Source organism: Eleginops maclovinus, chromosome 10, assembly GCF_036324505.1.
Source record: "Eleginops maclovinus isolate JMC-PN-2008 ecotype Puerto Natales chromosome 10, JC_Emac_rtc_rv5, whole genome shotgun sequence".
NCBI classification, from domain to species: domain Eukaryota; kingdom Metazoa; phylum Chordata; class Actinopteri; order Perciformes; family Eleginopidae; genus Eleginops; species Eleginops maclovinus.
In genome coordinates this window covers 16351963-16376070 of record NC_086358.1, presented here as the reverse complement: position 1 = coordinate 16376070, position 24108 = coordinate 16351963, and the positions used below count along the sequence as shown (strand labels likewise).

General features: G+C 39.4%; 4 protein-coding genes across 4 annotated transcripts; 3 read left to right on the top strand and 1 right to left on the bottom strand.

The window, feature by feature from the left end:
* The first annotated feature begins 3324 nt into the window (after window positions 1-3324).
* On the top strand, window positions 3325-5348 carry LOC134870410 (DELTA-sagatoxin-Srs1a-like). Its single transcript, XM_063892563.1, has 3 exons — window positions 3325-3488; window positions 4263-4391; window positions 4786-5348. Exons 2-3 carry the CDS (start codon window positions 4288-4290, stop codon window positions 5213-5215), a joined length of 534 nt encoding a protein of 177 aa, XP_063748633.1. The 5' UTR covers window positions 3325-3488; window positions 4263-4287; the 3' UTR covers window positions 5216-5348.
* Window positions 5349-6486: 1138 nt separating this feature from the next.
* LOC134870587 (DELTA-actitoxin-Afr1e-like) lies at window positions 6487-7671 on the top strand. Its single transcript, XM_063892820.1, has 3 exons — window positions 6487-6663; window positions 6829-6949; window positions 7095-7671. The coding sequence occupies exons 2-3, from the start codon at window positions 6846-6848 to the stop codon at window positions 7546-7548; spliced, it is 558 nt and encodes a 185-aa protein (XP_063748890.1). The 5' UTR covers window positions 6487-6663; window positions 6829-6845; the 3' UTR covers window positions 7549-7671.
* Window positions 7672-7847: 176 nt separating this feature from the next.
* On the bottom strand, window positions 7848-13943 carry LOC134870586 (endonuclease domain-containing 1 protein-like). The gene is made up of 2 exons (XM_063892819.1): window positions 13553-13943; window positions 7848-12620 (listed from the first exon to the last, which is right to left on the bottom strand). Exons 1-2 carry the CDS (start codon window positions 13832-13834, stop codon window positions 12000-12002), a joined length of 903 nt encoding a protein of 300 aa, XP_063748889.1. The 5' UTR covers window positions 13835-13943; the 3' UTR covers window positions 7848-11999.
* Window positions 13944-15542: 1599 nt separating this feature from the next.
* Window positions 15543-18888, top strand: LOC134870585 (UDP-glucuronosyltransferase 2C1-like). Its single transcript, XM_063892817.1, has 2 exons — window positions 15543-15652; window positions 16662-18888. Exon 2 carries the CDS (start codon window positions 16671-16673, stop codon window positions 18273-18275), a length of 1605 nt encoding a protein of 534 aa, XP_063748887.1. The 5' UTR covers window positions 15543-15652; window positions 16662-16670; the 3' UTR covers window positions 18276-18888.
* Window positions 18889-24108: the final 5220 nt, after the last annotated feature.

Below are 24108 nucleotides of genomic sequence, written 5' to 3'. Positions count from 1 at the left end.
TCCACGCCTGCAAAACATCAGAATCAGAACCAGAAACTCTTTATTTATTAATAACTCAATAAAATGATGTTTATTATCCTTAACAAATACTTTTTAAAATTGATTTATTCAATTAGCACGCTTTGCAATCTATTGGATCCATAATATGCTGTAATCCCTAATCTCCTAATTGCACCTATTTTTTCTCAAAATTCAAATTTTTTGGTTTGGTTTATCACATGTATTGAACCTTGTTGGATTTTTAGATTGTAAATAATTCCTCTACAGGTGACCTTTCACATTTCTGTAACTAGGTTATTACACTCCCTCATAAAAGACAATGCTCAGTCATTCAAATATGTAAGTCTTTAAAGATGGAAAAAAGTATAAACATTATAAAATAAAAGGGAATAAAATTAAAATGCAATAAAAACAATAAACAGCAGCAAGCCTTTATACACAACTACAGTAGCCTATAAAGGACATTAACCAAAAGAATACTCAATATAAAATGTTCTAGATAATTAGACTGTTAATTTTACAGTAGCACACATGCATGCAGAGTGTCAGCTGCATTTGGATTTATGTTCCAACCATAGTCTATACAGAAAGACAAGAGGACAATATCTCTTGTTTTGATTGAAATGACTGCTGTCATCTCTGTCTTTATTTTCCTTACTGTTTTGATTTGACCACAAGATGGTGCTCATGAAGTAAACGTTAAACACGTTAGCTCAGTATACAGTATGCTTGTGCTCTTCTTCCTTGATGGGGTAGAATTCAGAGGCCAATTATCCCACAGAGAGGTGTGTAAGTGATGGCGTCACTCAACAACTTGTGTGATTTGGGTGTTTCCAGTCTCTGAAACTATGACTGGGCTTTTTCTAAACTCCTCTAATGAGCTGTAGCTAATGACACTAGGGAAACCACAATTAAGACTGTAACTCTCCACAGACACAAAGACAGTTTGTGAATCTCTATAGACTGAAATGATTTTTATTTAAAATTCTATTAAAGAAATAAGACACATACTGCATGTTCATGCTACATTAAATGTTAACATCTGAGTGAAACTGTGAAACTGTGCCTCACACAAAAAAACAAAAACACATTTCAATTACTCATCAATGAAGTATGTTCTAATACATGGTATATGAAGAAGTAAATAGAATAACATAAAGTTATAAAATGTGCATATATTTTTGGGGCTTTGCAGATGCTATGCAAGAAAGCTGTAGTAAAATATAAACACAACTACAAATGTAGTCATTGCATTGAAATAAAAATACATTTTGGTATATTTCTTATAAAACACATTTGCTGTTGCACTATAGTAGGATGAACATCATGTTGTAAGTCAAAATACCGTTGTTAATCCATAAAGGCTATTAGAGTATGGATAAAAACCAACAACAAACACACAAATGCACACATGTATTTTAAAGCAAAGGAGCTCTTAAGGACTAAATTGGGCTGTTTAATTAAATCTCAATAAATCTGCAAATAAAAGTCTTGCAAACAATATTATCTGTGATCCTGACCATCCTAAACCTATCCCCAATGGTAATAACGGCCTTTGCCCTGACCTGCTGCTCAAAGAATGAGGTTATTGGGTGCTCTACAGGGGCACTCCAAAGATTATGGAACGATTGTTCAATGTAGTTTAGGGGTACCTTCTGCTTCTGACAGTGAAGGACTGGAATCAACAAATCAAACAGAAACACAAAACCCAGTGTTACAGGGGCACAGGCACTGTTGGCCGCCCTGAAATGCCCATGGGAATTTGGTGGTTTTGGGAAGCAAGGCTTGTCCTTTCTGCGGATGCGGATGATGGTGGTGGGGGGTCCACCCCCTGATACAGCGGGGACTCATCTGCATGAAGCCCTAAAGCACCAACAATGCGCTCTTGCATTTCATTTTTGAACAAGTGTTTCATGTTTAAATATATTTTAGAATAAAGACCCATATATAGTGTTTTTTGATTTGCAGACATGATAAAAACAAAACAGCAGAAAAATGGTATGGATTATGGGTGCAGAGCGGTGATGACATGTTGTTCTGCAGGCCGGACCAGTAGAGGTAAGCCGACATGTTCAACTTTGCTGTTGCAACGGAGCATTACAATGTTAGCAGGCTCATTTCAGGAGATATCTGTGCAACATACTAGAAAGATATTTGACATTATGTCAACACTGTTACTTATTATTCCCTGTTGATTATGTTTCAAATGTTTTAAATAAAACTGTTTTACACATACGCCAAAGTTTATACATTGAAACCCTAGGAGGTGTTTGGAAATTAATTGTGTCTTGTTTATTAATTTATCACAGCTCAAAGACACACCTTTTTCAGGGAGAAAATGATTGATGAAAAAAGCTTTAAACTTTGAAATGACACATATTTAATGAGTTTATCAGATCATCTTTGTTCTCATTTTGTGATTCCTGATGGTCATTTTCCGAGGGACCTTTCCATCTTTATTTCTAACAGATTTAAAGATGGAAAGGTCCCTCGGACATATGAAATGTATATATATATATATATATGACATATGACCCCTTGACCCCTTAGTTAAGACTGCATCGACTTCCTCATATGCCATCCATCACTTTCATTCAGTGCATGCTGGAACAGGTTTCACAAATATTAGGTTCATAAAAACAAAAAGAAGTGTGTTGCTTCAGATATATCATTCATCACATTTTGGCACAAAGCAGTAGTGAACAAAGACAGCATGTAAGAAATCACTCGCAGGAACCAGTTTAGGAGTTTCAGAAGGCTTCATCCAAGACTAGTCACTTCCTTGACTCTCTGAAGGGTGCGGCGCTTCATTTTAAAACATTTACCCAGAAATTCAGGTTATTCACCCAACAACAACCAGTCACAGGGCTCCACCCTTTGTATGCCTGGGTGAGGATTACTTTTTCATCTTGTGCCAAAGAAGTGGTAAGAGTCCTAAATATTACATTAAACACATAACCTAATATTTTCTATACTACAGTCTATTTCATATACATACACTGAACAGGTAAAACAATTACTTCATGCGATGTCAATTTTTCATTTGGGGCTATTTTGCTTCCATAACATGTGTTCTTTTAGATAAGTGCAAATAAAAACACCCAAAATACACATTTAAGTTTTTTTACTTGGTAATATGTTCTGTCAACGTAAAGCAACACATACAAAAATAAATAATGCCTCTTTTGCAAATGTAACCATTTACAGGAAACTTGTTGTGCACATGTTCCTGTGTAAGTTATCAACTGAAAGATTAATAGGGGTAACAATTGGTTAGAATTGTCAGCACCCATAACTGGTAGTGTCGTCCCTTAAACTGTCACACATACCCAACATTGCATGAAAGCAAAGACACACCCAGAGTGAGCTGTCAGTGTGTGTGAGTTGTGACTCCCCCTGAGAGGGTGTGACTTTGTCTTCGTCTCTGAACCAAAGTCTCACCTGTTTTCAGAGGACTCTCTGCCATCCCGTGTGTGACATAGAGTAAAGTAAGTACATTTACTTCGAGGTAAATATGAAGTATTTCCCAAAACTGCAATAATTTTGAATAAAGAAAAGCCAAGTGGTAATGTTGATAGATAATATTTTTAAATGCTTCTCAGTAGATATGGCTTTAGTTCTTTGTTGGTTTTTTTGTCAATTGAAGTAGTGTGCGGAGTTGGTGTAACGTTTGATATCCTCTATGCACTGTAATTTGTTCCTGTGCCACAGTGTGTGTTTAGAAGTGTTGTAGCATTAGCATGTATTATTAATTTAAGATGAAGTCAGTTACTGAATACAAATGACATTATAGTTTTCATATGAAACCAGTAGAGTTATCCATTGACTTACAATAAAATGTGTTGAGGTGCTGAAATGAGAACTACAAATATTTGACCCATAGAATTGGTTATTGGTAAAAACATAATAAAGTTACATTGTTTTAAATTTAAAAACATTTTTAAAAAATTGCAGTAATCATTGACAATACAACTTTAACTAAATCACAATTTTTGAAGTGTATTCCAGTTCTGATCTGATTATGTAATCTCAATTACATGTCATTCGTTACATCCCATCCCTGGTGTTAACAATAATTGTCTGCATGCCTTTAAGCAGCATGTGTCACTCGAATAAAACACCCAGCTAATATGTAAGCAATATGATTCTGTAAAATAAAGAACTTTAATGGGAGGTATTTAAGTAAACAAAAATCTATTTTAACAAACACAAAATCAGGATATATTTAAGTTTTGCTAAACTCTCTTTTGTACATCCATCAGTTAGCAATCTCCACCCGTCATCATCATGTCTGAGAATGCAGAGTCCCACTCCCACACCCTCTCAACCAACCGCAACTGCACCATCGAGATCACCAATGTCAGTGCCGTCTACTGTCTCATCCACCCCAAGTAAGAATCTCTATTAGACAGTGAACTGTTTTTTTTGTATTATTTGTGTGTTAAAGAAATGAAGATGGTGTTCTTGAATCCATGCATGCAGTAAATACATCTTACATATACTGACATTCAAAGGAACTTGCACTTTTACACCATCACCTAGGTTGGGAACCATTGGCCAAAATTACATTGGGACCAGTACTGTTTTTGAAGTTAAAACAAATTTCACCCTTTTTACTTTTAATCAACCAGGATTTTTTAATGCAGAGCACATTCGCCCACTTATGAGGAAGTATTTTTACATTGTGGTATAAGCACCACCTGAGTAGAGGTTAGGGTTAGGGTAAGATTTGGGGTTGGGGTTCTGGGTAAGGAAACTCATTACTGCATCTCTTCTATCCTGCAGGCTGCACATGGAAAGTGGCTTCGCCTTCAGCCCTCCACAGCCGACCGTGCGTACCCAGAAGACCGAACTGTGCTCCTTCATCAAAGACGACAACACGGCATCGGGTGCCGTTGGTGTCCTAACCTACGAGCTGTTCGACATGCGCAGCCGCCACTGCAACGAGTTGATCGCTGTCATGTTCTCCGTGCCGTTCGACTACAACTTCTACAAAAACTGGCTCGGGGTGGGCATCTTTGAGCACACGCGAGAATGCAATGAGAAACTGTTCAAACATATGTACAATGAAAAAGATTTCACCAACTTTGTGCGTCACGAGGCCGACGGCTCAGGGGTGACATACAAGGGGAGAATGGTGGATGTGAGGGCCTGCATGTCCGACGAGGGCAAGGCCATTATTAAACTGGAGTTGTACGACAAGATGGGAAGATGAATGTTTGTAATGAGGGCATTGGTGTGGAATAAATTGTAAGAACACAGTTGAAACAGATGTTCCTCAAACCTACATATCATTTGTTTGTCAATGTATGGTCGCTTTAAATGAATAAAAAAAACAATACAATGGATTTCTTGTCCTTGCCATTTTTCATCTTTTTTCCAAAAATGGTCACAAACGTTTGCAGGCAGTCACATCAGGTAAATGAAAAGCTTGGAATCTCTGCAGTAGATATAACATGAATCAGGCCTCACTTTGATTTATAAAAGTATAAGAATCAACAAGGCCAGACTGTGCAGCATGCCTTTTAAAGGTGCAGCATGTTCTTGTCCTCTTGCACACAGGAAAAACCACATCTTGGCAGAGATAACAGGTGTGGTGCATAATGAGACAATGAGATAGTAAACATTCAGCCTTATGCAGCAACGTTTTCTCACAGAAGTTAACTCCAGATGCACTGAATGATCTTAACCATCCAAATCTCTTAATCCAGCTGTGCTGAATGATAAATCCCGCTTAATCAAAAAATGTGAGTATTCTCACAGGAAATGCCCCCTATACAACGGCTGAGCATGTATATTGCAGAGTGAATATTCTATGGCACATGCAAATTGGAGATATTAAATTACTACATGACATAAGTAGAAGAAGAACTTCAGCTAACTGGTGATTGTTGAGAGCATCAGTATGGTGTTGCAGGAAAAGAGTATCTAAAAGCAGTATGTAAGGTAGCCTATACAGAAGCTGAACGCACAACATATTATCCTCCAATGGTTTTTTAAATTGGACCAATGGATTAAGAGTATTCCCCCATTAAAGTTAAATATTCTAAATGTGATTACATATAATTTGTATGCAGTTTGATTTAATTTCCTCAAATTTCAAACGTTTGCAATGGACAATCATTTTGAGGACGGTAAATGTTTGTTTTATTATCTTGGTAATAGTGCTCTCTACCAATAACACCAACAATGGGAAAACATTTGGGAATCCCTGAAATCAAAGGGTATTAACAAAATAAAAACAAAAGGTTGATGGGTACAAAATAAGAGGACATTGCTTTCTGCATGGATACTAAGGAACAAATCACAGATATGAATAAAAATAGGTTTGTTCGCTTCTTGCATGAGGCTCAATGTCACTGAAAGCTGAACAAACTTGATCGTAGCTAGGCAAAAAAAAACACATTATGAAAACAAAAAAAGGCCATCCTTATGTTGCAACGGTTGGCTACACCCTGTCTCCGAGCCTCAGTCTACATACCTCAGGTGAGAGGCCAGGGCAGAAAGACATATGACAGTAACAAGGAGTAGGTGTTGTGGGTGGAAACACTTTTGGGTGGGGTTACAGTGTCACACATTTCCAAACAAGAATGATCGAAAGAGAGAATCCTGTGTTTCGAATCTGCACTGCCTGAGCGAGCAACACACCTGGGATCCGGACAGGTAAGCCTGTTTATTACTGGGTCGATTTGGAGGTTTAATGAAAAATATAGTTTGTATGTAGGATTTAGCACTGTGCATCATATGTTATAGACACTGTTATAGACACTGTTCACAACTAGGCGTATACACTCCATTGTAATAAATTAGAACTCTGCTTTGCTGCAGCCTTTACGAGCAACAACATGAGTGAATCAGCAGAGGCTTTTGCTGCTAACCTCAAAAGCAGAAGAAATGTCACCATTGAGATCACCAACCTCACCAGCAGCATCTGCCTGGTAGACCCCAAGTAAGTACACATCTAAAAGACGATATAGTTTATAGTATTCTTGAAATAATGCAACTTTATTCCCTTGTGTGTGTGAAGCCTGATGAAAACAAACTATAGATGAATTTCTATTTATTCTCTTTCTTCTTTTGCCTTTCAAAAAAAGGGTTTACCTGGATAGTGGGAACTGCCATAGCCCGCCCCAGCCCACCGTGCGCCCTCTCAAAACCGAGATATGCAACTTCAGCAAGACCAGTGCCAAAGCCACCGGCGCTGTGGGTGTCATGACCTACGACCTGTTTAAGAGAAATACCAACGCCCCTCAGGAGAAATTAGCCATAATGTTCTCTGTGCCCTACGATAATTCCACGTACAAGAACTGGTTGGCCTTGGCAATCTACCCTGTGGACAAAGAGTGCAATGAGAAGCTTTACAAAGAGATGTATTATGACAAAGAACCTAAGGGCTTTGTGAGGGCGGAGGCCCATGGCTGTGATCTCACGTTTGAGGGCAGGGAAGTGGACCTGAAGGCTACCATGTCCCCCATGGGCAGGGCCATATTGAAGTTGGAGGTGTGGGACAAGCTCTTCACTCCATCGATGAATCAGCAGAATCACTAAGCCAGTGATCAATTTTTACCAAAACAAAGTTTGATGGGTGGTGTCTTTTATTAAATATGATTAGCCCTAACACCTGTGCTACTGTAAAATATATTCATGCAATAAATCCAGTGTGAAAAGAAACATGTGTCTCAGTGATCATTACAAAAAGTCTTGGCAAAGCTTCAGAACAGTCAAGACCAACTGGTGGAACAAGTTACTGTTTGTCTAAATGTGCTATATCTACAATGGCACCAAGATAACATTACATTATTTTAAAAACATGCCCAGAACAAAGTTGATTCATTTCACATAAATAGTTGATGTGTAGTTTTTTTTTTTAATACAAAACAAAATATCCTTGACATGATTATGTAAAAAATAAGATAAAAGACATTTTTCAACAAACATACAGTGTGTGAACAGCCTGCAAAAGCTGCCTGTCATGTAGAAGGTTTGCACAAGGTTACCATCTAGTGGTTACAAGGATACCGCTACAAACCTTCCTCAGTATCAATGCACATTGTACTAAGATTAAGAGAATACCATCATATACAATATAGGCTACCGTATACTGTATGTATATCAGAGTGAGAGTAGCATTATTTATAATCTTTATTAAGCTAAGAGAATTATCTGAGGTCAAGTTATAGCTTTTACACAAACAGCAACTCACTTTATTGCCAAGAGTTAGATGAGAAGATTGATACCACTCCCATATCTTTAGAGTAAATATCAAGCTGCAAACTTAGCTTAGCATAAAGACTAGAAACAGAGGGAAAATGCTAGCATGGCTCTATTCAGTGATAACGAAATGCACTTCCAATATTAATGTGTGGTATGTTTCTTATTTGATCAGGATGAAAACCCAAGTGTAAAAATATCAAGTAAAGATGTTTTTAAAGAAGGAACTGGGCTAGCTGTTTTCCTGCTGTTTCCAGTTTTACCGCCAAGCTCCATTTATTAAACAGACACAAATGACAGTGGTAGGTTATCAATCATCTTACTGTTAGCAAGAACAAGTGTATTTCTCAGAATAAAGAAAAAATAATCCTTTAAAACCAGCTTTATTAACACTACCTATCAGGTTGAAAGTAGCATGAATGCTACAAATAAAGTATAACATTATTTGTTTCCATAAAACCATCACCATTGGAAAGTTTCCTCAAAAGAAGGACCTCTTTTCTTGATCAATCACACCTTAATGAAAGGTCATCGTGCAACAATGCTTCAGCAGTTTTCTTAGTTCATAACAATAAATCCCCCCAACATTTTAAACATATTATTTTGTTTCTATTGCAAGATATAACAGTCATTAAAAGTGAGTCTCTACTTCTTTTAACTAACAATATTGCCACTGTATTTATATTAGGCCTTAATTAAAGGATCCATATTGTAGCTGTTTTTGCTGATCATAATTCCATTGTTGAGGTGTACTACAATAGATTTACACTGTTCAATGTTCCAAAATCACCTTGGTTTTCTCATGCAGCATCTCTGTAAAGTATCTCTATTCACTCTCTGTCCTAACGCCTTGTCGGAGCGCCTGCCCCTGGATGGTGTACCATAAAGGATGCTGTTGCAGTAGTTTAGTCTGGATGAGATGAAGGCATGGATCAGGGTTTCAGCAGCAGAGAAGGAGAGTGATGGGCGGAGACGGGATATATTTTTGAGGTGGAAGAAGGCAGTTTTGGTGATGTGCTTGATGTGGTTCTCAAAGGAGAGGTTGCTGTCGAAGATGACTCCAAGGTTTCGGATGTGAGGGGAGGCAGTCAGCGTGGTATTGTCGATGGTGAGGGATAGGTTGTTATATTTTTTGGTGAGGGATTTGGGACCGATGATGACCATGTCAGATTTATCACAATTGAGTTTGAGGAAGTTGTTCTGCATCCAGGATTTTATGTCAGTGAAGCAGTTGGTGAGAGTTGAGATGGTTGAAGTGGTGATGGATTTAGTTGAGATGTAAAGTTGCACATCATCAGAGTAGCAGTGGAAGTGGAGGCCGTGGCAGCGTATGATGTTACCGAGGGGAAGGAGGTAGAGGATGAAGAGGAGAAGACCGACCACCGAACCCTGGGGGACACCTTGGGGCACGGGAGCGGGGGGGGAGGTTCAGTTGTTGATGTTGATGAATTGCTGTCGGTTTGTGAGGTAAGACTGTAGCCAGGAGAGTGCAGTACCAGTGATGTTGATGGAAGTTTTGAGCCAGGAGAGGAGAATGGTGTGGTTGATGGTGTCGAAAGCTGCAGTGAGGTCCAGGAGGATGAGGATGCTGAGGTGTCCAGAGTCTGAGGCGAGGAGGAGATCATTGGTGATTTTGAGTAGGGCTGTTTCAGTTCGGTGTTGCGATCGGAAACCAGATTGAAAGGGTTGGATGGAGACTACACGTTCAAGTATTTTAGACAGAAAGGGGAGATTGGAGATGGGCCGGAAGTTGGACATGATGTCTGGGTTGAATCCCGGTTTTTTGAGGATGGGGGTGACAGCAGCCAGTTCAAGTGAGGGGGGGACAGAGCCAGAGCTGAGGGGAGAGTTGATGATCTCTGAAATTAGTGGGGAAATGGTTAACAGACAGTTCTTCACGAGATGGGAGGGGATGGGATCCAGGATGCAGGTGGAGGTTTTCATTGCCAGTCAAGATATTGGAGCGTGACCGTTTTGGTTTTTATGGGAGCCAGCTGGTCGAGACAGGAGGAGAATTTGTTGTTGTAAAGTGCACAAGATCAGAAGGATTATCAGACATCAGTGGGGGGGGGGGGGCGGCCAATAATATTGTAGAGATGGCAGCAGAGAGAGCGTTGGGGGAGAGAAATTTTATGTTTCTGAAGTGTATTTGATGTTTTTCTTTGGGTGTAGGTACTGGTATGTCAATTTCAATAGTGATGGTCAGATGATCAGAGATGTTGAGGCTGGAGAGTTGGTGAATTGTAAGACCAGTTGAGCAGACCAGATCCAGGATGTGTCCATGGCTGTGGGTGGAAGTTGATGTGCTGGGTAAAATTGAAGCAGTGTAGCAATTCCAGGAATTCTGTGGCAGGTTTGTGGATGTTGAAGTCCCCTAGGAGGAGAACGGATGGTGAAAAAGCACATAGTTGAGTCAGGAAAGCAGAGAAGTCGGACAGAAAGGAAGGGTTAGGTTTAGGAGGGCGGTAGATAATCGCAGTGACCAGGGGACTGGAGCCTGAGAGTTTAAAGGCGAGGTGTTCAAATGAAGTAGTGGCGGGGATGGGAATTGTGGTTATTTTAATGTCCTTCCTGTAAACTGCTGCAACACCGCCTCCCCACCCCCTCAGGACGAAGTTTTTTTATGTATGTGAAGCCAGGGGGTGTAATCTGATTGAGTGAATTAGAGTCCAGGGGTTTGTGCGTCCAGGTTTCAGTGAAGCAGAAGAAGTCCAGGTTATTGTCTGTGATGAATTCGTTCAGTATGAGGCTTTTATGGCTGAGTGAACGGGTGTTGAGTAGGGACAGTTTCAGGTGACGCTGCGTTGTGGTTGGTTTGGAGGACTGAGGGAGGAGACGGAGATTGGACGGATTGACGTGCTGTTTATTGCGATGGCATAACACGGAGGTTGGTGTGCAACGTGATGACCACAGTTCAAGACAGTTCAATCGGATGGTAGACCGGTAGCAGGATGTCGGAGAGTCAAGCTAGCAGGTGAGGCTGAAATGTTTGGTATAAAGATTGGCGATCTACACTAATCCTGTAATATGATTGTCTTTTGGATCGTTAGTTCAATGTGGTGTATCCAAATGCCTAGTAGGATAGCAGTAGCCTACAGATTAAAGTAGTTCAACGGCAAAACATACACAACAACAGTAACAGAGCGGCAGCCAAAGTGCGCCAGCGTCAGGCAGCTGAAAATGGTGTATCGTCAGCCTCAGTGGAAAGTGTGTGTTACATTTCAGATGTAATGTTAGAACTGAAACAAAGTAGGAACAGCCTCGTCCTTCAGTACTGCACGCTTGCTTATCGGCATCAACCTGTGCAAGGTTTTTGAAGCTGTCGTCCGTGAAATGCCGGGCACACAGTAGGCCTACAGTACTTCGAACCATTGAACAGTATTAAAAATACATTTCAACCACTGACGTTTTCGTGGTTGTGCCTTCGGTAAGGCAAACAGATGACATTTCCCCTCACATTTCAGGGAACAGTACTTTCTTGACATTTCAGCCTTCCAACAGTACATGGTCGGTTGGCAGAGGGTGTGCCGATTGGCAAAAAGAAGAAAAATCTGCAATGAGGCGTGGGAGGCCAGCATAGACAAATCTTTTCTGCTTTAGAGTTTTACTCGCTACAGGGTGTACTTTGAGGTTTTGTGACATTGCAGACCGTTTACAGAAAAAGCTACATAACACACGAAAGGACGGGGTATAACCAGAAAAGCATAATAGGGGACCTTTTAAAGGAAAGAAAAATTAAAAAATCTAATTCTTGTAGCTATACCATCAGTGTATTTGTGTCTGCAAAATCAGTTGGATTGAGAGCACTGCTCGTAAAAGACACTGACAACAGTTTTGAATCTGTCCTTCAGATACATCTCGAGTGTTTCCAGTGGCATTTTTCTGACATCATACCCTCTGAACTGTTTCTTAGCCTGCTGGTTTACTGGCACAATCTCCTCTGTGCTGTTGCAGTCGTTGCGTCCAATGGCAGCATACGTGGGGAAAGCCTCCTTCAGTTCTTTTGGTAGACTGTTGTTGTAGTTTGGGCAGCAGTATGCAGACCAAATATACTCAGGCACGGCTACGCGATGATTCCTGAGCCAGGGCTCATCGCTTTTGTAAGGGATGATGCCAGTCACTACGTAAGCGTCTCCGAGACAGTATGCATCTAAAGTTTGGTTGACGGTGTTCTCCACTGCAGCCCACGGCCCATCATTAGAGCCTGACATTTGAGGAACCACATTAGTTAGGGTGAAGGTAGCTGCGCGGTCCTCATGGCTCTTGTGATGGAGGCTGGGGTTCAAGTGTCCACGAGAATAGGTGGAGTTAATGTAGTCCAACCCCACTCCTTGGCTTTCTACCACGTTCTGATCCAGATGGCCCAGAGGGAAGGAGAGCATGTTGCCATCAGCTCCTGGGTAGGCTAACTGTTCATTGTGGGGGTCAGAAGAGAAAAGTGATGAACATTGCACACCGACCTATTATAGATAAACTGTTATTTATAGGAAGACTGACTCAAGGAGTGAAGCTGATTTTTATCACATATGTGGAAAACACTAAAGCAAAACCAGACTTGAAACAAACACAAGCTCTGCACCAGCAAAAATGTCTATGTTATGTGTGCTAGGTGTGCTTTTCTTCTGCGCCTGGGTAACGCACAACACATTCTACGATGACATGATATAAGAAATGTAATAATCTTATCATATCAGAGTCGCACCTCCCACAATTTCAAACTTGGCCCGAAAAAGCTGTGGCGAACTTTACTAATTGACCACTTGCAAAGGTGTTTGCCCATAGCTATAGCTACACGTCTTGATATTATTGGGGTCGACGAGTCAGTCCTGCTACAGCTCCCTTTACTCAGCACTATCTCTTTTTTACCATGGGGAGTTAATAGACCGTAAGTACAAACATTTACCAGTTCCCTTTTACTGTGGCTCATTTCCTCATTTCTTACGTAATATTGTTTTTGTGTGTGAAGTATGCTGAACTGGAACATATACCAGCAAGTCAATGTTTCAAAAAAAATCTGTAAATCTTATTTGGACGTATAACAATATATCAGTAAAAAAATTATGACAATATTTACTTTTTACCCAGTAGTAATAGAATCTGCTGATTTTAACTTTCTATATCATATAAATATTTTTATTTTTTATTTCCTTTCATTTTAAAATAAAGTAACCTTAAGAAACCCCCAGGGATAGAAAAAAAAGTAATCAAAAGAATTAGAAGATATTCTGAATCTGATTAATATAACAAGTATCCCAACTTTAACATCTTAAAAACACATTTTATTGAATCATAATTACTTTTTTATGATTTCATGATTGACAGAATATTTGAACATGCTCACCTGGGGCTCATACTTCCAAAATGTATGCGGTCTTTTTCCTTCTGGTGTAGAGTACAAATAGGCTGAGAACCAAGGAGTGCGGCGTGGCCGACTGTAAAGCGTGGCAAAGCGGTACTGGTTTTTATAACGTTGGCAGATCGGGGTCCCCAACAAACCTTTAGGAGGCCAGGATCTAAAGAATTTCTCAAGGCATGGAGCGAAGTCTCCAACGTCAGCTGCACACATGCCCCAGACTCCAGCGAAGGCCAGGATGAACACAGCCAGAGCGTAGTGATGTGCCATTTTAATAAAGACTAGTTGGTTAGGAAATCCAGCAGTCAAATGTTCAAATATGATTTATGCCTTCATGTTCTGCTTTTCAATAAGACATGACCTTTTGGTGAAAGCAGAAGTAGTTTCAACATTAGTTTCAGTCATGCCGACATTTGCATAAACAGCAGAGAATTACCATGCAGAAGAGGGAAGTCACAAAGTAACGACAGACAGACAAACGCATTGTTAGGTTTCAGTCTCCTTTAAATACAGGAATAAGACAGCCTTGATATTTTATTTGAGCATAAATGTAACCAACATTGTCCAGATTTTCACAAAACTACCTGCTATAGTTTAATAAACTCCCCTCTGGAAGGGTTATCAGGACAAGTACGGCGGATACAACTCGAGTCACTTTACGAATTTTTATTGCGCACACATACACAATAAATTCACCCACTGATTATCCCAACTGTTTCAGCTACACTAGCCCGTTGGTAACGTTAGTTACTTAGTGACATTTAGTTAGGTTGTAAACCTGCAATGCAAACACAAAACAAAACCCGAATTAACCAATGAAATTATACACTCGTTCATATTAACATTAATTCCTCATTTAACCTAGCTTAGTTTATAGTCACTCACCGACAAGGCGTACCAGTCCTGACCATCAATTGAATGAAAACAACAAAAGGGGGAGGCACCTTGTGGCGAGTTGTGCATATACACACACACAGGTCGGAAACCAAGTATGATAACAAAATAAACATTAATATAACATGAAAGATATTACAGCAATCAGTTACAGTAACCTAGTTTGATTACAATATAAATATAAACATAACTCTTCCTATCACTTATAAATATATATATATATATATATATATATATATAAAGCAATAGTTTCCTCTGCTGGAAAGTTCTACAAACATACAGTCCCCCAATTCCTTGACATCAAATTTGGATCAAACCCTTTTCTTTTTTATAAAGATGGTTGAAAAAGATGATTATTGACTGTATGGGAGGAATCAAACTGTTCTGTATACACAGGCACTCTCAAACTCTTTCATTTTTTATATTGTTCATTTAAATTATTAACATATGATAGCATAGTGGAGCAGAGCAAAGCCGTTAACCTGTGGTAATTTTAATCTGGAGCCAGCATTCCTGTCTTTTCAGTTAAAGAGAGATTTCCAGCCTAGTGCAAATGTTAATGTTTGTTATTGTTTTGGCATTGTGTGTCAGTTTGTGGTTGTTTTGCACCTCTTTGTAATCTTTTTGGGTCGTTTCTTGTTACTTTATGTCTCATTTTGTGCCTCTCCCTGGTGTGTACGTGTTTCTTTCATTGACTTTTGTAGATAAATGCTTTACCATGATAACAGTTTATATGGTGCTAACGTCGCACTGCTGTTTTTACAGCTCATTTGCTGCTCCCAAGGGAAAACACACCATTGTATGTATATTAGAAAAGATATAAAGCACTCAAGGACTTTGGTCCATTTCAAATAAAAACAATAACTAACTTGACTTTTTGCAGGATGAGCTCATTGTGTCACAGCAGGTCACCAAAAAACTGCATTGATAAAGTATTGTGTTACTTTCCCTTGAGTGTGTATGCAGCACAGAGAAAGAGGGTGGGCCTGTAGTAGAAAAACTTTCCCTCTCCTCCCAGTCAAAATGCTCACATCCTGAAGTCCATTTGTTGTTCCCCCCTCCCCCAACACCCCCTTCTCCTTATGTAACACATTAAGCGGGTTTGGAGTTTGGATTCCTTTCCATGCAGACGCTGGGCTTCACTTATCCGGAGCAGACTTACAGAACATTTCTTCACTATTTCAGGGATTAAAGGTAAGTTTGAACACTTTTTCCTTTATCTACAAAACATTTAAACGATGCCTTCCCAGTCGTAATGAAAAGGACTAACTAACTTGGTACTGCTGACAGTAACTTGTGCAGGATTGTGGTTAATCTGCAGGAGAAAGTGCACAGTGTTATGGTTTCCCTTTTACGTTTCTCAACAATAGACATGCAGAAAGGAAACTAGACACACAGGGCCTGCTTATTCTGCATGTTATGAATAAATAGTGTTTTCAGCCTTATAGTAAGTCCCAGCTGAATGCAGAGGATGAGATTATCAACCCTAGTAACAGCAGGCATTAGTTAGCCTTTCATTCCCCTGGACTTTGAACATTTCAGGGTTTTTGTTTTAGTAGAAGGTCTGTGGGTATACAAACAGTGATTTCCTTTTGGTTGTACCATTTAAAATTACTAGGCTTAGGTATAAAAATGAGCATTTTTGTATTCCAGACTGGCAATAAGCAAAATCAATCCACGTTTGTATACATTTGCACTTCTTAATCAACAGATGCTTGACTTATTTTCTAAAATGTATTGTAACACCAATGTTTTCTAGAATATAAAACCCACAAATTCCAGAATATACTAGACTCAACCTCAGTGCAGTAGAGGGATGTCAATGTTTGTTGTGATTTCCAGCTGATTGATTTAAAGAGGGGACATGAATTCAATAGAGATGTTTTAATACATCAAGTGTGACGTCTTATATGCCCTTTAAGTATGGGAAATGTTATCATTTAGCAGTTGCTGGGGAAAAAGTAGCAAACGAAACACATACATTATTCACAAGTCCAATATTAACACCCTTTTGGAAAGATGTCTAAAAGTCCCTAAGTATAGTTTTGACTTTTGAAAATTTAAATTTAACCCAAAATCTGCAATTTATCTAGTTTTCTCTTTGTATGTCTTTTGTTGTTTCTACAGTTGCCTGGAAGATGATGGAAGGAACGTTTCGTTAAAGTATCACAAAAAAACTGTGAATGTTTTTTCTTTCCCTTAGGGTTTATCAATGGGGAGCATCCCAGGTGTTTCCCTTCTGCTTCTGGTGGTGAGTCTGTCCCTCCTGTGCAGCCCCAGTGTCAATGGAGGAAAGATTCTGGTGTTCCCAGTGGATGGTAGCCACTGGGTCAACATGAAACTCCTTATCCAGGGCCTCCACGCCAGAGGCCATGAGATCACTGTAGTCCGAACAGCCTCGAGCTGGTACGTCAAAGAAGACTCTCCACATTACAGCTCCATCACTGTCACCTTACCAGAAGCCATCAGCATAGAAGAGCAAGACTTCTTCGTAACCTTCCTGTTCAAGATGCTAACAATTCAAAAAGAGGGGGCATCTATAATCAGCTTTGTCGAGTTCTACTGGGAAATGCTTGGTGCACTCTCAAGCATTCACAAACAGGCCAGCCAGTTGACGGTAGAAATATTTGAGAACAAGACTCTACTGCAGAGTATTCGTGAGACTCAATTTGATGTGGTTCTTATAGACCCGGGTTTGCCTGCTGGAGTTCTGGTGGCTCATGAACTGAAGCTGCCAACTGTTTTTAACGTGAAATGGATCACGAGTGGAGAAGGCCATTTTGTGGTAGCACCATCGCCAACATCCTATGTTCCAACTTCAGGAAATGCCATGACGGATAAGATGAACTTTGGGGAAAGGCTCACGAACACACTGTACTTTTTTTTAAACTTTTGCATTGACAAGTTAATAGTGTGCCCTCACTATGATAGACTGGTAGACAGGTACTTCGGTCCAGATGTGAACTTCTATCACCTTCTACAAGGAGCAGACCTCTGGCTCATGAGGGTCGACTTTGTGTTTGAATTCCCCAGACCCACCATGCCAAACATCGCCTACATTGGTGGTTTTCAGTGTCAGCCTGCTAAACCTTTACCATCAGAGCTGGAGGAGTTTGTTCAAAGTTCAGGAGAGCAAGGATTCATCCTGATGTCTCTTGGTACGCTGGTTAAAGGTTTACCTGTAGAGATTACTTCTGAAATTGCTGCTGCATTTGCCCAACTTCCTCAAAAGGTCATATGGAGGCATGCTGGTGAGCCCCCCAGCAATTTGGGGAACAACACCCTACTGATGAAATGGCTGCCCCAGAACGACCTCTTGGGTCACCCAAAGATCAAAGCCTTTGTGGCTCACGGTGGCACCAACGGGATCTACGAGTCCATCTACCATGGAGTGCCAATCGTAGGCATTCCCCTTCTGTTTGACCAGTTTGAGAACTGTTTGAGAATGGAGGCGCGAGGAGCCGCCAAGGTGTTGGATGCCACCAAACTGACTCGTGAGATTTTTTTGGAAGTGATACAAGAGGTTATTCACAATCCCTCCTACAGAGATAACATGGAGCGTCTGTCGGCTCTCCATCGGGATAAACCGATGCATCCTCTGGATACGGGCCTTTACTGGATAGAGTTTGTTATGAGGAATAAAGGAGCTTCACATTTACGCACTGAGTCTTATAAGATGCCCTGGTATGCCTATTATTCATTCGATGTCATATGCTTTTTGATTACAGTCTTGTTGATGTTGACAGTCATTGTAGTGGGATCAATACGATTCCTTTGCTGTGGACTATGCAGGAAAAGAAAAACCAAACAGGAATAGTTACTCAAATGACAACATATACAACTCATATGGTTAGCCATGGGACATTTTTGGTTTTGAGTGAAATCTGTTAACTATTCCATTGGTTGATATCATATTATTGATATGTTATATATATGTTAATAATGGTGCTCAGAGGTTTGTTCCAAGAAATCGTGTTAAAACCCAGACTTTTCCTCCAGCACCATCAGCAGGTCACTGTCATTTTTATAGATGGATCGTCCCAAATGTTGTACAGAATTCATCCTTATGTCTGTAGTGATTGACTTACTTTTCATTCAGCCATGAGAACACATGGCATTGTTTTTCATGACTTTATGATGAAATTAATAAAACCTTTGTGATCCCATAACGTGTTATCTAGAGTAATTAGCCCTATACTTTGTGTTGTGACCAAATACCTGCATAGCTTGCGTAGCTTTGCATAACTGCAAAAAATAATGACAGAAATGTAAGCTCAGGAAAAAATGTGTATTGCATACATCAAATAGTGAAAATGTGCCTGTACCTACTTCCAACAAAAAAGTTTGTTTTTAATGTTGCACTTTATTATATAACTCATTGTATGCAGATTTGAAATTTGAAAAAAGGTAATAAAATAAACCTAAAAACACTTATGTTTGTTTGAAAGATCAATATAAAAAATGAATGCTGCAGCTTTATGGTTTGTATTATAACTTGAAGAATGAACTTTACAAACATCTGAAATTGAAAATAAAAAGGTAAAAATGATTCTTTGTAAATACTCTTTACTTCCTGCAGTAATGGACTCAGGAAACTGATAATTGTTTTATTTTTGAAAGACAACATCTTCTACCACAAATCAGAGCATGCATAGCAGGATGTACATTCACATAATAGACATATAAACATTTGAAGTATGAAATTAGATGGATGTTGGATTTTTAAACATTTTTTTCGCAGATCCATCTATAAGGTGTCTTACAGGAACCATCCATCCAGGACTGGAGTTTGTCTTCACTGATGTCCATGTGTCCACAGTCTTCTCCCAGAGGGTCGTCCTTCTTCCAGTCGTCAGGCTCAGTCTGCAGTCCTTCTCTGCTCAGCCAGTACCTGCAGGAAGAGACATGTCACAGTCCGCACACTGTCTTATTTCAAAAATATTACTAAAACATGCATTCCTTATACAGTAACAACAACACAGTCCTGCTGGTCCCACCTGGACCGGAGGAACACTTATGTGAGAATGCTGTTCATTGACTACAGTTCAGCATTCAACACCATTGTGCCCTCCAAGCTCATCATTCAGCTCAGGGACCTCGACCTCAACAGCGCCATCTGTGACTGGATCCTGAGCTTCCTGACGGGCAGATCCCAGGCAGTGCGGATGGGGAACATCACATCCTCCACCTTGACCCTCAACACCGGAGCCCCTCAGGGTTGTTGTGCTCAGCCCCCTCCTCTACTCCCTGTTCACGCACGACTGCGTGGCCACACACAGCTCCAACACCATCATCAAGTTTGCTGACAACACGACCGTCATCGGCCTGATCACAGACGGCGACGAGACGGCGTACAGAGAGGAGGTCAGAGCCCTGACATCTTGGTGCCAGGACAACAACCTCCATCTCAACGTCAGCAAAACAAAGGAGCTGATTGTGGACTACAGGAAGAGGCAGAGAGAGGCACACACACCCATCACCAATATATATATATATATATATATATATATATATATACAGTATATATATATATATATATTATACACATCTGCCACAAATATCTGTTTATACGTAATGTATGCATCTGTCTATACCTCCTCATTCAACAGTGTAAAGTATTTTAATTACTGTACAGTGTATTTAAATCATCTCAAATCATTCTAGATATGTATATATTTTACATCTTTACATCCTTATTGTTGTTATTGTATATATTTTCTATTTTATTTATCTTATTTGCACCATGTATGTTGAGTTGTTGGAGGAGCATGGGATATAAGATTTTCATTGCCAACATTTACGCTGTATCTGCTGTGCATATGACAAATAAAACCTTTGAACCTTTGAACCTTTTGAACCTGGTCAAGCTATCTTGTTCCACGGCCGCAGGAAACAGGAAATGAAGCCTAACTACCAGTGGTTGTCAAGCCAAAAATTAACAGATTTATTTGGTTTATTAATGTATTTTTTCAGGATGAGTTAAAAGCTTTTGTTGTTGTTGCAATTCACTTAATGATGTAGAAATATAACAAAATACTTATATTGATAGTGGGAAATAATAGTGTCATGTTTTTACAAGATATTGGATCAGCAGTGAATAAATTAATATAGAATCTCAAAACTGTCTCAAAAATGTCCATAGAGAGAAATATTTTTTCAAGATGGACAGTGACAGACTTTGATTTTTTTTAAAGGTCACTTTTATTTACTTTAGGCGGAATAATTAAAACCATTTAGTGCCAATCAGAAGACATATTTCTACCAGAGGTGCTATCACAGTGTCATTTGACTTACTGTTCATCTGAAGTAACCCGGCTGCCATCCACCCATCTCCACACACCCTCCTCCTCCGTGTCTGTCAGACCCATCCACAGCCGGCCGCTGCTCGGCTCAAGAGCCTGGCTGCTTTCAAAAACAAAATTCTGAAAAGGGAGAAAGAAACTAGTTAATACATACAATATCTGTCAAACGGTCCTGCTGTTGTCACATGTTCTTTTTGTCCTTTACCTGTTCTGGCTCACTGTTAATGATGAGCAGGTCGCCCCCCTGTGTCTGGCACCACTCTCTGCTGGAGCTCCAGGTGAGCATGCGGGAGGAGATGTAATAGCACTTGGTCTCAAACAGTCTCCAGCTCTCCTGACACTTTTTGCAAATTCGTTCTGAGGAAAAATATTGTATAATGTTTGTTTAAGGCCTGATTTACAGTACTGTCTTCCTCTGTCCCATAGACATCCACCAAGGCCAATGTGTGTTTCAATGTGTTTCCAGTATTTGCTTGACGAAAAAATAGCCCTGGAAACATCATTTGAGCCTGAAAATGTGTACTAAAGATACTTTTTTAGTTGCTGTTCAAGTGAGTTTTATCAGTTGGGAACATAGTATTTCCATAATTCTGACCGACAGAGAGAAAAGCAAACCAACAAATACACAAATAAAACTCGTAGGTACCTTTTGTATGGTGATTTGCCACAGGGCAGTAGAGGTCTAGAGAGTGGAAAGCATCATTTATGGAATGCATGTTCGCCATCATTCGCTCCATCTCGTCTTGCCTGGTTTCCTCTTGCTGTGCAGCTTCCTGCCTCTCTTTCATCAACACCGTGCTCAAGTTCTGGCTTTGTTCTTGAAGCTCTGTTGATCTCTCCAGGAGCTGCATGTTGTCTATTGATGCCTTCTCACAGTCGTCGTTCATCCAAGCTCCAATCTGATCACTCAGATTCTTAACTTCCCTTTCAAAGTTATTGTTTATTTTCAGAAGTTCTTGATTATTATCCTTGAATATAGCAAGCTCTTCCCTCAGAAGACTGTTCATCTGAGAGAGTCTGTGTCCCTCCTCCTCATGTTGAGTATTGGAGACGGTCAGAAGTGTGATAGCTTGAGACATGTTAAGTTTATTCCCCTCCAGATCAGACGTGTACTGCACCAACCGCAAGTGTTCTTCTGCTTGTTCTGAATTTGTAGAAGTTAGATTCACAATCTGCTCCTTAAACTGGGTGCTTTCCAATATCAAAGCGAGATTATCTGACATAAAATTAGCTGAAGTTCTGTTGAGGAATTTGGTTTGTTCGTGCAGCCAGGCGCTCTGCTCCTTCAAGAGTTCATTATCTCTTCTCAGGTCCTTGTTTACTGCAGTTAGGCTGAGGTATGTGTCACTCATGTTCTGGTAGTCAAAAAGGAGGCTCTTCCATTTTGGCTTGCTGCCTGACTCATTGTTATCTGAAAGATAAAGATGGAGAATCGTTACAACTCAAAATACTTCTACACTTAACTACATTTTAATCAAGTGAATACTGTGCTGTTTTCAGAGAAAAAGCTGTGAAAAGTCACAGTATTCTGCATGTTCAACAGGAGACAGAGTGAGAAACCAGCTGATAAACATAGTTGCAAACCATTTAGCAGCCAAAGAGACAGATATTTCCCTCATAAGATGGTAACAGAGCTTAAAGATAGAGCATTTTGGACTATTTGTGGTCATGTGAACCCAAAAAAGGTCTACAAATGATTGATTATAGCTCTGTAACTGCAGGCTGTGAGAAGTATGGGAACGTTAGCTAAGAATTAGCATTATGTTTGTAAGCTTGTCTCTGCTGTCCCCATGTGGCCAATGTTAAGTATTGCAGGGTTACGCAATAAAATAAATTAAAAAATGTTCCCTCGGCTACTCTTTATGTTAAGCTAAGCTCACCAGGTCATGAATCCAGCTTTTTACTCATTTTATCATCCAATCTGTAACTTGTACTTACGCAATACAGACAGTGCTATACAGGTCACGAGGAGCAGCAAGCAGAGTGATGAGAGACCGACCACTGGACACAAGCGGTGACGCATCACTTTTGTTCTGGTACCCAGGCATGCTAAAGCTACAACAAACAAACACATGTATTATTATTCAAAGAAGCAGTTGAAGTATTGGTAAAAGTATTCATGGAACAACATTTTCTACAATGTAGTTTTATGCAAATATGAAAACATTTCAAAGTCTATAAATGAACTGAATTTCAGATAAATTATCATTTGTAGACATATAATATATTATTAAAAATGTGTTCTTTTTACCAGTTGTATTATTCTGTGTTTACACACTATGGTAAATGACTCATAGTTAGTCAACTTTTATATATCCTTAATATACTGGATATAATAGGATTATGTTGCCATTTATGAAATAGTTATATTACTTACATTTTTCCTGATCGTGCTTGGCTGAAGTCACTGAGATTGAGCCGGAGTTTGGATTATTGAACCAGGGGATCCATTGATGACCGACCATTTTACCTGAACAGAGTCAGAGTGTGAGAGGAGCAAACAAACAAGAACCCTCCTAAAGTCATGGATGTATTGAATAGCATTTTAACCAAGTACTTGCAGAGAAGTTACATATCGATAATTGTTTTAAAGTTAAGAGTTAGATCCTAGGTGTAGAGGTGATAAATGCCCTGCTGGTTGTAAATCCTCTCACACATCCTCAGACAAACAGAGTGTGTATTCTGTGTCTAGACATCAAAAACACACCGAATACAAAACATCTTTAAAGTACCCTTTAACTTTGCCGGAAAAAGTGTTTTGGTGGTTTTCCTGTTATCATAATCAAAGAGTAGTAGTTAGAAACGCATTAGAGTGTACATTTAAACAGAACATTTGAGAGGAAATGTACTGATTTATATTCATATTTAGTGGTACAAAGTACCATTTTTAAGTGCTTGTACTCATGTTTTTAAAAATGTGAACTTTTTTTTAAAGGCTTTTATTCATTTTATCTAAATATTTTACTTCTTAATCAACCATGACTTTAAAATACATTGGATATGGAAATGTTGTAATAATAATCCTATTTAATAGAATGTATGGTGTATAGCATCATGATACAGTGTGATATTTGAGTACAATTAGGTACATGTTTTAGATTATTTCCATTTTATAGAACTTTATATCGATTTTTACTGATCTACATTCATGTAACAATTATAATATTTAACAGGAATCGCTTCATGCATACATATTTATAATTTTCCGTCTTATAAAACAGGACATTGTCACAGATTTAAGGTGTTACACTTAAAGGTTTACCATTCATCAACTTCCCCATTACCTACTCTCTTTTCTTTTTCTTTTTTTGTTTCCTGAACTGTTATGTTGAAATATGCAGGCTTTAC